This window comes from Artibeus jamaicensis, unplaced genomic scaffold (genome assembly GCF_021234435.1).
Source record: "Artibeus jamaicensis isolate MK-2021 breed Jamaican fruit bat unplaced genomic scaffold, CSHL_Jam_final contig_391, whole genome shotgun sequence".
NCBI classification, from domain to species: domain Eukaryota; kingdom Metazoa; phylum Chordata; class Mammalia; order Chiroptera; family Phyllostomidae; genus Artibeus; species Artibeus jamaicensis.
Genome location: NW_026521814.1, coordinates 15,647,537 through 15,663,171, shown reverse-complemented (window position 1 = coordinate 15,663,171; position 15,635 = coordinate 15,647,537). Strand labels below are relative to the sequence as shown.

At 41.4% G+C, this 15,635-nt stretch overlaps 1 protein-coding gene across 1 annotated transcript in view; it reads left to right on the top strand.

Moving 5' to 3' along the window:
• TTN (titin) overlaps nt 1-15,635 on the top strand; it is a 270,276-nt gene that overhangs the window by 71,692 nt on the left and 182,949 nt on the right. Inside the window, exons 48-76 of the mRNA XM_053665080.1 lie at nt 1,240-1,803; nt 2,321-2,602; nt 2,703-2,981; nt 3,436-3,714; nt 3,812-4,090; nt 4,207-4,494; nt 4,610-4,888; nt 4,981-5,262; nt 5,352-5,630; nt 5,727-6,005; nt 6,107-6,385; nt 6,511-6,798; nt 6,923-7,201; nt 7,342-7,623; nt 7,724-8,002; nt 8,124-8,402; nt 8,515-8,793; nt 8,896-9,183; nt 9,429-9,707; nt 9,929-10,210; nt 11,338-11,616; nt 11,736-12,017; nt 12,778-13,056; nt 13,174-13,461; nt 13,617-13,895; nt 13,988-14,266; nt 14,376-14,654; nt 14,776-15,063; nt 15,203-15,490. Coding sequence (XP_053521055.1) covers nt 1,240-1,803; nt 2,321-2,602; nt 2,703-2,981; nt 3,436-3,714; nt 3,812-4,090; nt 4,207-4,494; nt 4,610-4,888; nt 4,981-5,262; nt 5,352-5,630; nt 5,727-6,005; nt 6,107-6,385; nt 6,511-6,798; nt 6,923-7,201; nt 7,342-7,623; nt 7,724-8,002; nt 8,124-8,402; nt 8,515-8,793; nt 8,896-9,183; nt 9,429-9,707; nt 9,929-10,210; nt 11,338-11,616; nt 11,736-12,017; nt 12,778-13,056; nt 13,174-13,461; nt 13,617-13,895; nt 13,988-14,266; nt 14,376-14,654; nt 14,776-15,063; nt 15,203-15,490 — 8,445 coding nt within the window. The remainder of the gene's footprint in view (nt 1-1,239; nt 1,804-2,320; nt 2,603-2,702; nt 2,982-3,435; nt 3,715-3,811; nt 4,091-4,206; nt 4,495-4,609; nt 4,889-4,980; nt 5,263-5,351; nt 5,631-5,726; nt 6,006-6,106; nt 6,386-6,510; nt 6,799-6,922; nt 7,202-7,341; nt 7,624-7,723; nt 8,003-8,123; nt 8,403-8,514; nt 8,794-8,895; nt 9,184-9,428; nt 9,708-9,928; nt 10,211-11,337; nt 11,617-11,735; nt 12,018-12,777; nt 13,057-13,173; nt 13,462-13,616; nt 13,896-13,987; nt 14,267-14,375; nt 14,655-14,775; nt 15,064-15,202; nt 15,491-15,635) is intronic.

Sequence of the window (15,635 nt, the reverse complement as noted above, 5' to 3'; positions counted from 1 at the left end):
AGAAGACTAACGTTAAACAAATTCTAATGTGAAACACTGACCCAATGCAGGACTGTAAACTAGGCTTCTCAGCCTAGGCTTTATTCCTAACTTAAAAGTGAGAGAAACTACGCAAATATTCTGTTCCCAATATCTTAACTGACACACAGGATGACATGAGTAGTTAACACCCATCAGGTGTTTGAATTCCCTCATCAGAAAACAACTTAGTAGCTTTTTCCTTCTCTCTCTCTCCTCCCCTCTCACCTCCCCAAGGGAAAGTATGAACTATGGTTTGGGGGGGGGCAGTGGCCTGTGTTGTGGAGAGAAGCCACGCACCACTGGCAGGGCGGGACTGACCCCTGGCCTTCTTTTCTAATGGGAACGTGAAGGGGGAAGGCAAATGCAGCACATCTAATTGACTTGCAAAAAGTCAGAGTTCCTACAGCTTCCTTTCTCATACAACTTCTTCACAGATCAGAACCTCTGAAACTCAGGCCCATGGCGACCCCACGCGTGGTTTTCATTTTGTGATCAAAGTCTCCATGTGACCACGTGCACAGCTTTAATCTTAGTGACACTTTGGGAAACTTCTTTACTCAAGTCAGGCCAATTGAGTAATGGGACTAATGCCCAAGCTTCCAAGAAGAAAAAAGAAGGAGAATGACTTTTCAAAGACTGGAAAGAGAGGTCCCTAAAGGCTTCCTATAAAATGCAGAGTGGAAATGGGAAATTACCACTATAAATGGTTTTGCAAATTTGAAATGACTTTGGGGTCACTTTGAAGCTGAGCCATTTAAGGATTTGCTGGAGGTTGACATGAGGGTTAGGGAGTCTTTACAAAACTACTCAAACTTTTTACCACATAATATTTCTCTACTCTTCAGAAAGTCAGTGCATTTTTTATCTTCCTTATACAGTCTTCTGATTAGCCAGAATTAAAGTATCAGCTGAATTGCTTATCAAATAATTCAAACAGTTAATCAGCCATTACAATGGACAACTCTTTAGCAATAGTAAGTTAATGTTGCTCAATAAAGGGACATTTGGTCTTTCCTTTGATAGAGACATTTAAAAGGCTCCTCTATAAAGAATACTCTCATCCTTTTTGACAGACATATTTATGTTATTAATACATTGCCCTCTTTTAAATAGTGTCTCATGTCTATCTAAAGATACCTTTATTTCTTACTTGGAATGTGTATTACAGCAAGAGCTTTGCTGGGGACAAAACATAATGCTGAATAAATTTTCTTGCAGAGGCATATCCGCCAACCTTTTTCTCCAGACCTAAGTCCGTCACAACTTTTGTGGGTAAGACAGCCAAGTTCCTCTGCACGGTGACAGGGACTCCTGTGATTGAAACCATCTGGCAGAAAGACGGGGCCGCTCTGTCACCTTCCCCTAACCGCAAGATTTCAGATGCAGACAACAAACACAGTTTAGAGCTCTCAAATCTTACCATTCAAGATAGAGGAGTTTACTCTTGTAAGGCTTCTAACAAGTTTGGAGCCGACATCTGCCAAGCCGAGTTGATCATAATCGACAAACCACATATCATTAAAGAATTAGAGCCTGTGCAATCAGCTATCAATAAGAAGATCCACCTTGAATGCCAAGTAGACGAAGACAGAAAAGTCACAGTTACATGGCATAAAGATGGGCAAAAACTCCCACCTGGAAAAGATTTTAAGATTGATTTTGAAGACAAAATAGCATCTCTTGAGATCCCTCTTGCTAAACTAAAAGATTCGGGAACCTATGTTTGCACAGCTTCAAATGAGGCTGGAAGCAGCTCTTCCTCTGCAGCAGTAACGGTCAGAGGTAAGAAACGTGTGAGTTTTATTTCCCACTTCCTTCTGTGAAAGGGTGCCTTAGTATAAAAATTGTTAACAAACAATGCAGTCAGTGCATTTGGTTGTTAAAATAATGTCATCCAAGCCAACCTTTGGTTTGGGGAAATCCTGGCATTGTTTGATTATATTTTTTCAATCTTCAGAATTCACTTACTTTTGTTCTTTTAAAACTATCTGCTATTAACAAATCTTGCTTAAAATTTCTTCTAAAAACTTCAAGTGTCTAGGAAATCCCCTTTGTGTAAGTAGTGTGCTTGTTTTTGGTTTTGTTTGTTTACGTGTTTGTTTGTTTGTTTGTTTGTTTACCAAGAGACTGGGTAAGTATTTTAGAATCATGGAAATCTATTGAAAGCACCATACCCTTTTCAGAAATTTCATGCAGATATTTTATGTGTATTGTGTCCTTCTGTTGCATATGTCTATCTTTTGTGGAGTTTGTGCCTCAGACACGTTTTACATTCTCTTCTCTTGTTAACTTCACATAGAGCCACCATCCTTCGTGAAGAAGGTGGATCCCTCATACTTAATGCTCCCTGGGGAATCAGCTCGCCTCCACTGCAGGCTGAAAGGCTCACCTGTGATCCAGGTGACTTGGTTTAAAAATAACAAAGAGCTCCATGAGAGTAACACAATCCGAATGTCTTTTGTCAATTCGGAGGCTGTACTCGACATTACCAATGTGAAAGTGGAAGACAGTGGGAGTTACTCCTGCGAAGCGGTAAATGACGTCGGCAGTGACAGCTGCAGTGCTGAAATAGTTATCAAAGGTTTGTGTACTCGCTTACCGTCCATTGTGTTCCCAAGAAAAGATTTTCTTTTCCTTCGCTCCTAACACATGACTTAAACAATGCTTTCCTGCTTTCGTAGAACCTCCTTCTTTCATCAAAACTCTTGAGCCAGCAGATATAGTGAGAGGAACAAACGCCCTCCTTCAGTGTGAAGTCTCGGGCACAGGGCCATTTGAAGTTAGCTGGTTCAAAGACAAGAAGCAAATTCGAAGTAGCAAAAAGTACAGGCTGTTTTCTCAGAAGTCTCTTGTGTGTCTGGAGATCTTCTCCTTTAATAGCGCCGATGTTGGTGACTATGAATGTGTTGTTGCTAACGAAGTCGGGAAGTGTGGCTGCAGCGCAACACATTTGTTGAAAGGTTAGTTTTTTTAAAAACCGGTATCTCTTTAACAGATTGTGCAAATAGCTTTCTTAACCATGGGAGGAAAACCGGTACTTTTCCTTCTCCTCCTCCTATGCTTTCAAAATATATAGGTTTTGCCTTTGGTTTGACCTGGGACCTTGGGGGCAAAGTCAGTGACCTTCATCCAGTGTTAACCCCAAAGATCGGTGTAAATATTTACTCTCTGACAACAAAAGTGAAGTATATGAAAGACCATTTTATCAGCTGATAACCATGTGTCTTCTATGCTTCTTTCTCTTAGACAGAACTGTAATTCCTCTTACATTTTATTTCTTCTTCTAACTAACCAGCACTGTGGGAGAGCAGTACTGGGCAAGATAAATATAACCTAGACAAAACACTTACATATATACCATGTTGAAAGTGTTTGGGAATTGACAAGTTTCGTATGCTGTCTTTCTTTGACTAGAACCACCAACCTTTGTAAAGAAAGTAGATGATTTTACTGCACTAGCAGGACAAACTGTTACCTTGCAAGCTGCTGTGAGAGGGTCAGAACCCATTTCCGTCACGTGGATGAAAGGACAAGAGATCCTTAAAGAAGATGGAAAAATCAAAATGAGCTTTTCCAATGGCGTTGCAGTCTTGATAATCCCCGATGTTCAGATTGGCTGGGGTGGCCAGTACACATGCCTGGCAGAAAATGAGGCCGGGAGCCAAACATCCATTGGGGAATTAATAGTTAAAGGTTCGTGTAGGAACATTTTTAACTTTGAATCAATATTTCCTTCACAATGAAATCCTCATACACATCTTGGAATTCTAACTCTTTAATACCATTATAGAACCTGCCAAAATTGTTGAGAGAGCAGAACTGATCCAGGTGACCGCAGGGGACCCCGCCACACTGGAGTACACAGTCACAGGCACCCCAGATCTCAAGCCCAAATGGTACAAAGATGGGAGACCTTTGGTGGCCAGCAAAAAGTATCGAATAAGTTTTAAAAACAATGTCGCCCAACTCAAATTTTATTCAGCTGAGCTGCACGACAGTGGCCAATACACGTTTGAAATTTCCAATGAAGTGGGCAGCAGCTCCTGTGAGACAACTTTCACAGTGTTAGGTCGGTATCTCTAGAGATCTGTGCTATGTGTTTCTTTGAAAACCAACAAAGTCAAAAATAAAATTATGAGCACTTTTCCATATTGATCTTTCTTCCTCTTCTTGTGCCATGAACAGATCGAGACATTGCTCCATTTTTCACCAAACCCCTACGCAACGTGGATAGTGTTGTCAGTGGCACCTGCAGGCTGGACTGCAAAATCGCTGGCTCCCTCCCAATGAGGGTGTCCTGGTTTAAGGATGGGAAAGAAATAGCTTCTTCCGACAGATACAGAATAGCATTTGTGGAAGGCACAGCCTCTTTGGAGATCAGCAGAATAGACATGAATGATGCAGGGAATTTCACCTGTCGTGCCACAAATTCCGTGGGAAGCAAGGACAGCGGTGGAGCCCTGATTGTGCAAGGTTGGGTGGAGTCTTCGCATCTCCTTCCTACTGTACATCACATTCACATTAAAACTTCTTCCCTTAGGTCGCGCCTCTTAACTCTTTGACGTTCTTCCTTATACCCCTTCTTTAGAACCACCTCATTTTGTAACTAAACCCGCATCAAAGGATGTCCTGCCCGGCTCGGCTGTCTGCCTGAAGGGCACCTTCCAAGGGTCTGTTCCTCTCACAATCAGATGGTTTAAGGGTGACAAAGAGCTGGTTTCTGGTGGAAGCTGCTATATCACCAAAGAAGCCTTAGAAAGTTCCCTGGAACTCTATCCAGTAAAAACCTCTGACTCAGGCACCTATACCTGTAAAGTCAGCAACGTCGCCGGAGGCGTGGAGTGCAGTGCAAACTTATTCGTAAAAGGTCTGCGGTGTTTTCTGAACATCTTTGTGCTGTCATTGTTATAAGTTCTTCCCTCTTTCTCATGTTCCTTAACAACTTCTTTCCTTCCATAGAACCTGCCACATTTGTTGAAAAGTTAGAGCCATCACAACTTTTAAAGAAAGGCGATGCCGCCCAACTAGCCTGCAGAGTCGCCGGTACCCCTCCCATTAAAATAACATGGTTTGCAAACGATAGAGAAATTAAGGAGAGCAGCAAACACAAAATGTCTTTTGTGGAGTCCACTGCAGTTCTAAGACTTGCAGATGTTGCCATCGAAGACAGTGGCGAATATATGTGTGAGGCCCAAAATGAGGCTGGCAGTGACCACTGTGGTAGCGTTTTAATAGTCAAAGGTTTGTGTTACCTCGTCTGTAACCAAAATTGTGGTCCATAGCACAGATTCCTCCCCCATTAACTCAAGATAATTCCTTTTCTACTATAGAGCCACCGTACTTTACCAAAGAATTTAAGTCAGTTGAAGTGCTGAAGGAATACGATGTCATGTTGCTGGCCGAGGTGGCAGGCACGCCTCCCTTTGAGATCACTTGGTTCAAAGACAACACGACACTGCGAAGTGGTAGAAAGTATAAAACCTTTATTCAGGATCAGCTGGTTAGCTTGCAGATCCTCAAGTTCGTAGCTGCAGACGCTGGCGAATACCAGTGTCGGGCGACCAATGACGTGGGCAGCAACACCTGCAGTGCCAGAGTGACTCTAAGAGGTTAGTGTTGATTCAAATGGTGGACTAGCTCTCCTTCAGAGTCAACTCATTTTTTCTCTAGAGCTGGTACTGATTGAGAATTCATTCTTCTACTAGAACCACCAACCTTTGTCAAGAAGCTTGAGAGCACCAGCTCCCTTCGAGGAGGCACGGCTGCCTTCCAGGCCACTCTGAAAGGCTCCTTGCCCATCACAGTGACCTGGTTAAAAGACAACGATGAAATCACCGAAGACAATAACATAAGAATGACCTTTGAGAACAATGTAGCCAGTCTGTACCTCAGTGGCATCGAGGTCAAGCATGATGGGAAATATGTCTGTCAGGCCAAAAATGATGCAGGAATACAGCGATGTTCTGCCTTACTCTCAGTAAAAGGTTGGTTCAGAAAGTCTGCTCTTGGTTTCAGGGAAATGTGCAGATGGGAGCCATTCAGTAGAGCAATTCACAACCTACACTTATCCCTTTGTTTTCTACAGCACCTGCAACAATCACTGAGGAGGCTGTGTCTATAGATGTCACCCAAGGAGACCCAGCCACTTTGCAGGTCAAATTTTCAGGGACTAAGGAGATTACAGCCAAATGGTTTAAAGATGGCCAAGAACTGACCCTAGGCCAAAAATATAAAATCAGTGTCACTGACACAGTCTCCATACTGAAGATTACTTCTACAGAAAAGAAAGATAGTGGAGAATATACTTTTGAGGTCCACAATGATGTTGGGAGAAGCAGCTGCAAGGCTAGCATTAATGTGTTAGGTTGGTATTGCTTTTCTGTGTAGAGGAACTGGGGGTTTCTGTGCTCCTTCATCTCTTACAATTTTACAGAAAATATAAATTGGTGGATTGACCTAACAATTTTTTTTTGTTTTTTCACTGCATAGATCTTATCATACCCCCCTCATTCACCAAAAAGCTGAAGAAAATGGACAGCATTAAAGGGTCTTTTATTGACTTAGAATGTATAGTGGCTGGGTCACATCCCATAAGTATCCAATGGTTCAAAGATGACCAGGAAATTTCAGCTAGTGAGAAATACAAATTCTCTTTTCATGACAATACTGCCTTCTTGGAAATCAGGCACCTGGAAAGTACAGACAGCGGGACGTACACCTGTTCTGCCACGAACAAGGCAGGCCACAGCCAGTGCAGTGGCCATCTGACAGTCAAAGGTGGGCAGTTTTTATGTCCACCTATCAAGAACTTATTGCTGTCTCATTCTCGATTCTTACCTTTACTGCTCAGCTCTAAAATGAACATTCCTTTCTCCTCTTGCTTCTTTTTCTTTCACCTCAGAACCCCCTTACTTTGTGGAAGAGCCACAGTCTCAAGATGTCAACCCCAACACGAGGGTTCAAATAAAGGCTCTTGTGGGTGGCACTGCGCCCATGACAATTAAGTGGTTTAAAGACAACAAAGAGTTGCACTCGGGAGCAGCTCGCTCGGTGTGGAAGGACGACACCTCCACCGTGCTGGAGCTCTTCTCGGCCAAAGCTGCTCATTCTGGGACCTACATTTGTCAACTAAGCAATGATGTTGGCGTAGCCACCAGCAAGGCCACTCTCTTTGTAAAAGGTCTGGTCTCCACATCTCCTCACTTTCTTGCTTGTCTAGATTTTCTTGGGGGGAGAGGGGAGAAGCTTTAGAAAACAGTTTTGCTTACTGGCCTCTGTTTTTAAAAATGTTCAACATCACACTTTCCCCCCCATCTTTAGAGCCTCCTCAATTCATTAAGAAGCCCAGCCCCGTGTTAGTGCTGAGGAACGGACAGTCGACAACATTCGAATGCCAAATAACCGGCACTCCGGAAATCAGAGTTTCTTGGTATCTGGATGGGAATGAAATCACGGCCATTGAGAAATATGGCATTTCCTTCATCGATGGCTTAGCTACTTTCCAAATTTCTGGTGCTAGGGTAGAATATAGTGGGACATACGTCTGCGAGGCGCGTAACGACGCAGGCACAGCAAGCTGCAGCATTGAATTAAAAGTGAAAGGTTCGTTACTGGATCTGCTTTCTGTTTTGGCTGTGCTGCTGGCTGGGCTTTGGGTCTCCCCTTGAGTAAGCTGGTCTCTGTCTTCCTCTCGAACCTGTAGAACCCCCCACCTTTACCAGGGAGTTGAAGCCCGTGGAAGTAGTGAAAGACAGTGATGTGGAGCTGGAGTGTGAAGTTAAAGGAACATCTCCATTTGAAGTCACTTGGCTGAAGAATAACAGGGAAATACGAAGCGGCAAAAAATACACCTTGACTGACAGAGTGTCAGTGTTCAATCTCCATATAACCAAGTGTGACCCTTCAGACACTGGTGAATACCAGTGCATTGTATCCAATGAAGGCGGCAGCTGCTCTTGCAATGCCCGAGTCTCCCTGAAAGGTCAGTTAGTTACATACACAAGAAGCAGGCTGCCAGAGAAAAATCCCGTAGTGCTCTTTAACTGCATGATTATGGGTAGGAGTTCAATTATACCTCTTCTTTTCACACTATCTAATCACAGAACCACCATCGTTCACTAAGAAGATAGAAAACGTCACTGCCGTTTTGAAAAGTGCTGCCACCTTTCAGAGCACCGTGGCAGGCTCTCCTCCCATCTCCGTAACCTGGCTAAAGGATGATCAGATTCTGGACGAAGAAGATAATGTCCATATTTCATTTGTGAACAATGTGGCCACACTTCAAATCAGAGCTGTGGACAATGGACACAGCGGGAGATACACATGTCAAGCCAAGAATGAGTCAGGAGTTGAGAGGTGTTACGCTTTCCTTTTAGTACAAGGTTTGTAAGCTATTCTCTTTCGGAGTCAGTCTGTGGAGACAATTTCATAAACACGCCTTATCTCTAGTCCATTTGTCAATGCAACTCACTCACATTTTAATTCTTACTGCAGAACCAGCTCAAATCCTAGAGAAAGCTAAATCCGTTGATGTTACTGAGAAAGACCCAGTGACCTTGGAGTGTGTTGTGGCTGGGACACCAGAACTCAAAGTGAAATGGCTTAAAGATGGGAAACAAATTGTGCCCAGTAGATATTTTTCGATGAGTTTTGAAAATAACGTGGCCAGTTTTAGGATTCAGTCAGTAATGAAGCAAGACAGCGGTCAGTATACCTTCAAGGTGGAAAATGACTTTGGAAGCAGTAGCTGTGATGCCTACCTGCGAGTGCTAGGTTTGTACCTTGGCTCCAGTTGCCTTCTGTTGCTTATATTATGTCCTTTGTAAACAAATGGCAACATATTAATGGGTGTGTTTTGCTGTTTGCATTGGGCAGATCAAGATATTCCTCCTTCATTCACCAAAAAATTAACCAAAATGGATAAAGTCCTGGGCTCCTCCATTCATATGGAGTGCAAGGTTTCTGGCTCACTTCCTATTAGTGCTCAGTGGTTTAAGGATGGAAAAGAAATATCTACAAGTGCAAAATACAGACTTCTCTGTCACGAGAACACTGTGACACTGGAAGTTAATAATCTGGAATTAGAAGATACTGCAAATTACACGTGCAAAGTCTCAAATGTGGCAGGGGACAATGCATGCAGTGGCATCTTAACTGTGAAAGGTTAGAGTTTCTTTACCCTTCTGGATTCTTCTTTGTAATTGCTTTGAAAGAGTGTCACTCTTACCTTATATCCTTTAGAGCTAAAAGTCTCAATAATTTTGTTTCTTTAGATATGTATTTATTGAGTTCAAGAAATATCCAGTCATTACCTCTTTTTAATAATGTATTCTTATATGTCCATAGAATTGTCAAAATAATTTAACTACGGGGATTTAACTCAACATATTTCTCTTAAAAATCTATAGAACCACCAAGCTTCCTAGTGAAACCTGAGCGACAACAAGCCATACCTGATTCTACAGTGGAATTTAAAGCAGTACTAAAAGGAACACCACCATTTAAAATAAAGTGGTTCAAGGATGACGTGGAACTTACCTCTGGACCTAAGTGTTTCATTGGCTTGGAAGGGTCAACTAGCTTCTTAAATCTCTACTCAGTGGATGCTTCCAAGACAGGACAATACTCTTGCCAAGTTACCAATGATGTTGGTAGCGACTCTTGTACTACAATGTTGCTTGTGACAGGTGTGCAGGTTTGATTGTTTTTGTGTTTCTGTCTCACGTGTGGCTCTTGTCCTTTCTGTGATCTGTTATAGTGCTTTGACCTAATCAAGAGAGTACCCTTCTTTCTCACAATATCTGCCAGGCATTGGCCGTGTGTTCTTCTCTGTTCTACATACCACTTGATTGAACTTTTGTTATCTGTATCCATTCCCTCATAATCTCCTCTTTTCTTTACTCTCTAGAGCCACCAAAGTTTGTAAAGAAATTAGAAGCATCTAAAATAGTGAAAGCAGGTGACTCGGCACGACTTGAATGCAAGATAACTGGATCCCCAGAAATCAGAGTTGTGTGGTACAGAAATGAACATGAACTCTCAGCCAGTGATAAATACAGAATGACTTTCATTGACTCAGTGGCCGTCATTCAGATGAACAATCTTGGTACAGACGATGGTGGGGATTTCATTTGTGAGGCTCAGAATCCTGCTGGCAGCACTAGCTGCAGTACCAAGGTTATAGTAAAAGGTAGAGAACTATTTCTTCTGTTCATTACATGCAATTTGCCTTCTTTACCCCGGGCATCATAGCTCTTTATTCCTTTACTGTCATTTTAACCTCCATTTGAGCTCATAGAGGATTTTCCCAAGATGGCATTATTTCCCTTTTGAGATGTTATTTCTTAAGCTTTGCTTACACATAGCCAATCATTCTGGAATATTTTTCTTTTTATCCCAACACCATAATTTGTATCACCTGGACACATTAGCCAAGAAATTCAAACTTCATGTTTCAAACACATGCAAAAAAAAAGCTCCAAAAAATGTACTTGAAAAATAACTAAATAAAATTAATTATAAAAAAAACAAAAGCAAAGTAGGCATTTACAAATTAATTTCACCTTCAATTGCTTGATAAATATATCATCCTCACTATAATATCTATCATGAATATTAAATAAGACTACATGTAAATACAATGCAAGTAATACAGGTTTTAACTTTACATTTCAAACAGAGCAATTACATTTTTTCTCATAAGAATCAGTTTCTATTTTTAAAAAATTATATCATGATACCCTGGTGCAAATATTACTCATATTTCCACTGCCATTTCCCAGTGTTGTTATCACAATGTACAAGTTTGTTATATTGGGAGGCAATTAATGCAACAATCACCTGTTGAAGCAGAAGGCATGGATCACAAATGTGATACCTTCCAAGTGTCTCAGTTGTAGAGCACACACAAAAGATTTATTCCTGAAGTCAGAGTTCTATACCTCACACAAACCATACTAATTAATATTCTGGGGTGTTTGGCTTTGTTTGATTGGTGTTTTCTCTTTTGTTGTGATTTTACAATTTGTGCATCAGTCTTCCTAGTCCAAGCTAAATAAGTAAGGTGGAGTAGACAGAATGTTGAGCTGCTCAGCAAGGGCAGGTAGAGTCAAGCCAAGGTTCTCTGCCGTGAAGCTGAGTGATTTAGTAAAGGCTAATAGCCTCTCTGAAGCTGTTCTTCCTCAACACTAATGTGATAGCTCTTGACACCACCTCCCCATGGTAGTATCTTGACTCTTCCAATTTAAAAACAAAGGAACAAAAATATTCTAGGAAATTAAAGTCCTATTCATGAGAAACTCTTATTTTTTTTTACAGAACCACCTATTTTTAGCAGCTTCCCTCCTGTAGTAGAAACCCTTAAAAATGCTGAAGTTAGTCTTGAGTGTGAACTTTCGGGAACACCACCATTTGAGGTGGTGTGGTACAAAGACAAGCGGCAACTCCGAAGTAGCAAGAAATACAAGATTTCATCCAAAAACTTCCATGCGAGTATTCACATTCTCAATGTAGACACTTCAGACATTGGTGAATATGTCTGCAAAGCACAGAATGAAGTGGGAAGTGACACTTGTGTCTGTACTGTGAAACTGAAAGGTAAGCATATTTCCTGCATGTGGCAGAGGTGGCAGGAATGTGCAAAGTACTTTTTTCTATCTCTGTTCCATTATCTGGGCAGTCTTTTCAACAACCTCCATCCATCTTTCCATGTTCAGAGCCACCAAGGTTTGTTTCCAAACTGAACAGCATCACCGTTGTTGCTGGGGAGCCTGCTGAGTTACAAGCATCCATAGAGGGCATGCAGCCTATTTCTGTCCAATGGCTTAAAGAGAAGGAAGAAGTGATTAGAGAAAGTGAAAACATCAGAATTACATTTGTGGAAAATGTTGCAACTCTACAGTTTGCAAAAGCAGAACCAGCTAATGCTGGGAAATATATCTGCCAAATCAAGAATGATGGTGGAATAAGGGAGAACATGGCCACGCTGACTGTTTTAGGTTGGTACAATATGGTGCAATGGTCCCCTGATAGAAAGTGGTGCCAAACACTGAGATGAGTTACTGGTAAAAATCTCCTTCCCAGAATTTCTTCTAGACCTATATCCATCCTTATCTATTTGAAAGGTTTAGGGAATCTAATAAATCTTCCGAAACTCTGTGATTCTAACAAAAATTATCCATCTATTTTACTGTTTGCTTACAACTTTTCTTAATGGATCAGCAGATGTAATCATGACTATCTTTTGTTACACATGAAAAAAAAAAATAGAAGCCCAGCATGACATTCTGTTTCCAAAGCACTAGTTGTTAAAGCTGACAAGAGTTGCAAAGATCAACATTTGATAGGAAAGCTTGCCACTTTCATTGCTGGGCATATTAAACTTCAATTTTTAATTGTTTGAATAACAACTTTCAAAATTAGAGCAAAGTAGAAAGTAGAGCAAAAATATCATGTAATTAAAAATAACACATAGCCTTTGCTCCCAAGATCAAGTGCACAACAGTATACATAGTCTAATGTGCATTGTCTGAATTGTTCTAGTAATCAACTAGTGCAAAAATATATTTCTTAGGAATAACTCCTATAATTTCATGGCAATGCGTGATCATGAAACTACATTTTAAGTGTAGAGACAGAACCCTAACATGAGCATCTCATTGGAATAAACAGTCAGCAAATTTGCTAGCAGAGATGGAGTAAACATAGTAGAGGTAAAGGTAACAGACTTTGACAGGTGGCTATTGAATTTCATTGCAGAGCCCGCAGTCATTGTCGAGAAGGCAGGACCAATGACAGTGACTGTGGGAGAGACGTGCACTCTGGAGTGTAAGGTGGCTGGCACTCCTGAACTCTCCACTGAATGGTACAAGGATGGAAAGCTGCTGACTAGCAGCCAAAAACACAAATTTAGCTTCCACAACAAAATCTCTTCCTTAAAGATTCTCTCCGTTGAAAAGCAAGATGCAGGCACATATACTTTCCAGGTTCAAAATAATGTTGGAAAAAGCAGCTGCACAGCTGTGGTTGATGTTTCAGGTCAGTTCCCATATATTCCTTTTGTTACTTATGCAGTATTCCTTTCAAAAGTTTTCTTCTCTTGAGTCTCCTTTATTCTTTCAAATGATGATGCATTTCTTGCCTTTCTTCACACAGACCGAATGGTTCCCCCCTCTTTCACACGAAGGCTGAAAGATACTGGTGGGGTGCTGGGCACTTCTTGCATCTTGGAGTGCAAAGTAGCTGGTTCTTCCCCTATCTCTGTTGCCTGGTTTCATGAGAAAACTAAGATTGTCAGTGGAGCAAAGTACCAAACCACATTTTCAGATAATGTCTGCACACTGCAGCTGAATTCTCTGGACTCGTCAGATATGGGCACTTACACGTGTGTGGCTGCCAATGTCGCTGGGTCTGACGAATGTCGCGCAGTGTTGACTGTACAAGGTCAGTGTCAGACACTCAAACCCTTTCTTACAAATGCCTCTTTGGGTGCACATATACGTTGACACACAGTTAAAAGCACTCTTCTTTTGTGATTCAAAATTGCACCTGAATTTGAAGCTTACAGCACCTTTTCATTGTCCTCCGTGTCTGTGTAGAAAAACCCTCTTTTGTGAAGGAACCCGAACCTTTGGAAGTACTACCAGGCAAAAATGTCACCTTCACAAGTGTTATCAGAGGAACCCCTCCATTCAAGGTTGGCTGGTTCAGAGGTGCCAGAGAACTGGTGAAAGGAGACAGGTGCAACATCTATTTTGAAGATACCGTAGCAGAACTGGAATTATTTAACGTCGACCTGTCTCAGAGTGGGGAATACACCTGTGTGGTTTCTAATGGTGCTGGCCAAGCATCCTGCACTACTCGTCTTTTTGTTAAAGGTTTGCTCAAGTGCATTGGTTCTTCCTATTTTCTGTACACTGACCTCTTTGTATTTTACTGTGTTTAACTGCTGTGCTTTATCACTCACCAGAACCAGCCGCGTTTGTGAAGAAATTAAGTGACCACTCTGTAGAACCAGGAAAGTCCATAATTCTGGAGAGCACCTACACTGGAACACTTCCAATTTCAGTTACCTGGAAAAAGAATGGTGTTAACATAACTCCATCTGAAAAATGCAACATAGTCACAACAGAGAAAACTTGCATCCTGGAAATTCTGAATAGCACAAAAAATGATGCAGGACAGTATTCCTGCGAGATTGAAAATGAGGCAGGGAAGGATGTTTGCAAAGCTGTGGTATCTACATTAGGTGTGTAGTCAGTTCTTCTGTCTTAATGACTGGCATTCATCTAACTGGAAGCATGGTTTGTTTGGTTTCCTTTCATTCCAATTGCTAATTGTGAGCCTTTCTTCTTTAGAACCCCCTTACTTTGTTATGGAACTGGAACCTCTGGAGGCATCAGTTGGAGATTCAGTTTCTTTACAATGCCAAGTGGCTGGGACACCAGAAATTACAGTGTCTTGGTACAAAGGAGACACCAAGTTACGGCCCACCCCTGAATACAGGACCTACTTTACAAACAATGTGGCCACACTTGTTTTTAATAAAGTGAATATCAATGATGGTGGAGAATACACATGTAAGGCAGAAAACAGTATAGGAACTGCTTTTTCTAAAACTGTCTTCAGAATTCAAGGTGATGATATTATTTTAGAAATTAAGAAATTTCTTTTTTCCTTATCTTAACTCTTTTATCTTTATCAGGGAAATTTTTATTTCATCTACTAATGCTTCAGGTATTCCTTGTCTTCCTACAGAGCGTCAACTCCCACCTTCCTTTGCACGACAATTGAAGGACATTGAACAAACTGTTGGGTTGCCAGTTACACTCACGTGTCGATTAAATGGTTCTGCACCCATCCAAGTGTGCTGGTATAGAGATGGGGTGCTTTTGCGAGATGATGAAAATGTGCAGACATCCTTTGTAGATAATGTGGCAACTTTGAAAATTTTGCAGACTGACTTGAGTCACTCTGGCCAGTACTCTTGCTCAGCTTCCAATCCACTAGGAACGGCATCTTCTAGTGCTAGACTGACAGCAAGAGGTTTGTTCCCATCTTAAACTTTCTCTTTGCAAACCGTGACTTCTTGCTCATTGTCAAAGTAGAAATGGCCAATGACAAAAGCAAAAAACAAACAAACAAACAAACCCATACACAATTGCCTTTTCTTTTCATCTTCCAGAACCTAAGAAGTCTCCCTTCTTTGACATCAAGCCTGTATCTATAGATGTCATTGCTGGGGAAAGTGCCGACTTCGAGTGTCATGTTACGGGCGCTCAACCAATGCGAATCACTTGGTCAAAAGATAACAAGGAGATTCGTCCTGGAGGAAACTATACAATCACGTGTGTGGGAAACACTCCCCATTTGCGAATTCTTAAAGTAGGCAAAGGAGATTCTGGTCAGTACACTTGCCAAGCAACCAATGATGTTGGCAAGGACATGTGCTCAGCTCAACTCAGTGTGAAAGGTATCATTGCGTGGCACTTGCCAATATTCACTCTTTCCCACCTTTGTGTAACTGTCTTCTAAAAATTTCTTTAGTTTTTAAATTTTGGGAATAAACTAACTGGATCATGTTACAATTTGTATATTCGTGTCAGAGGTAACAATCA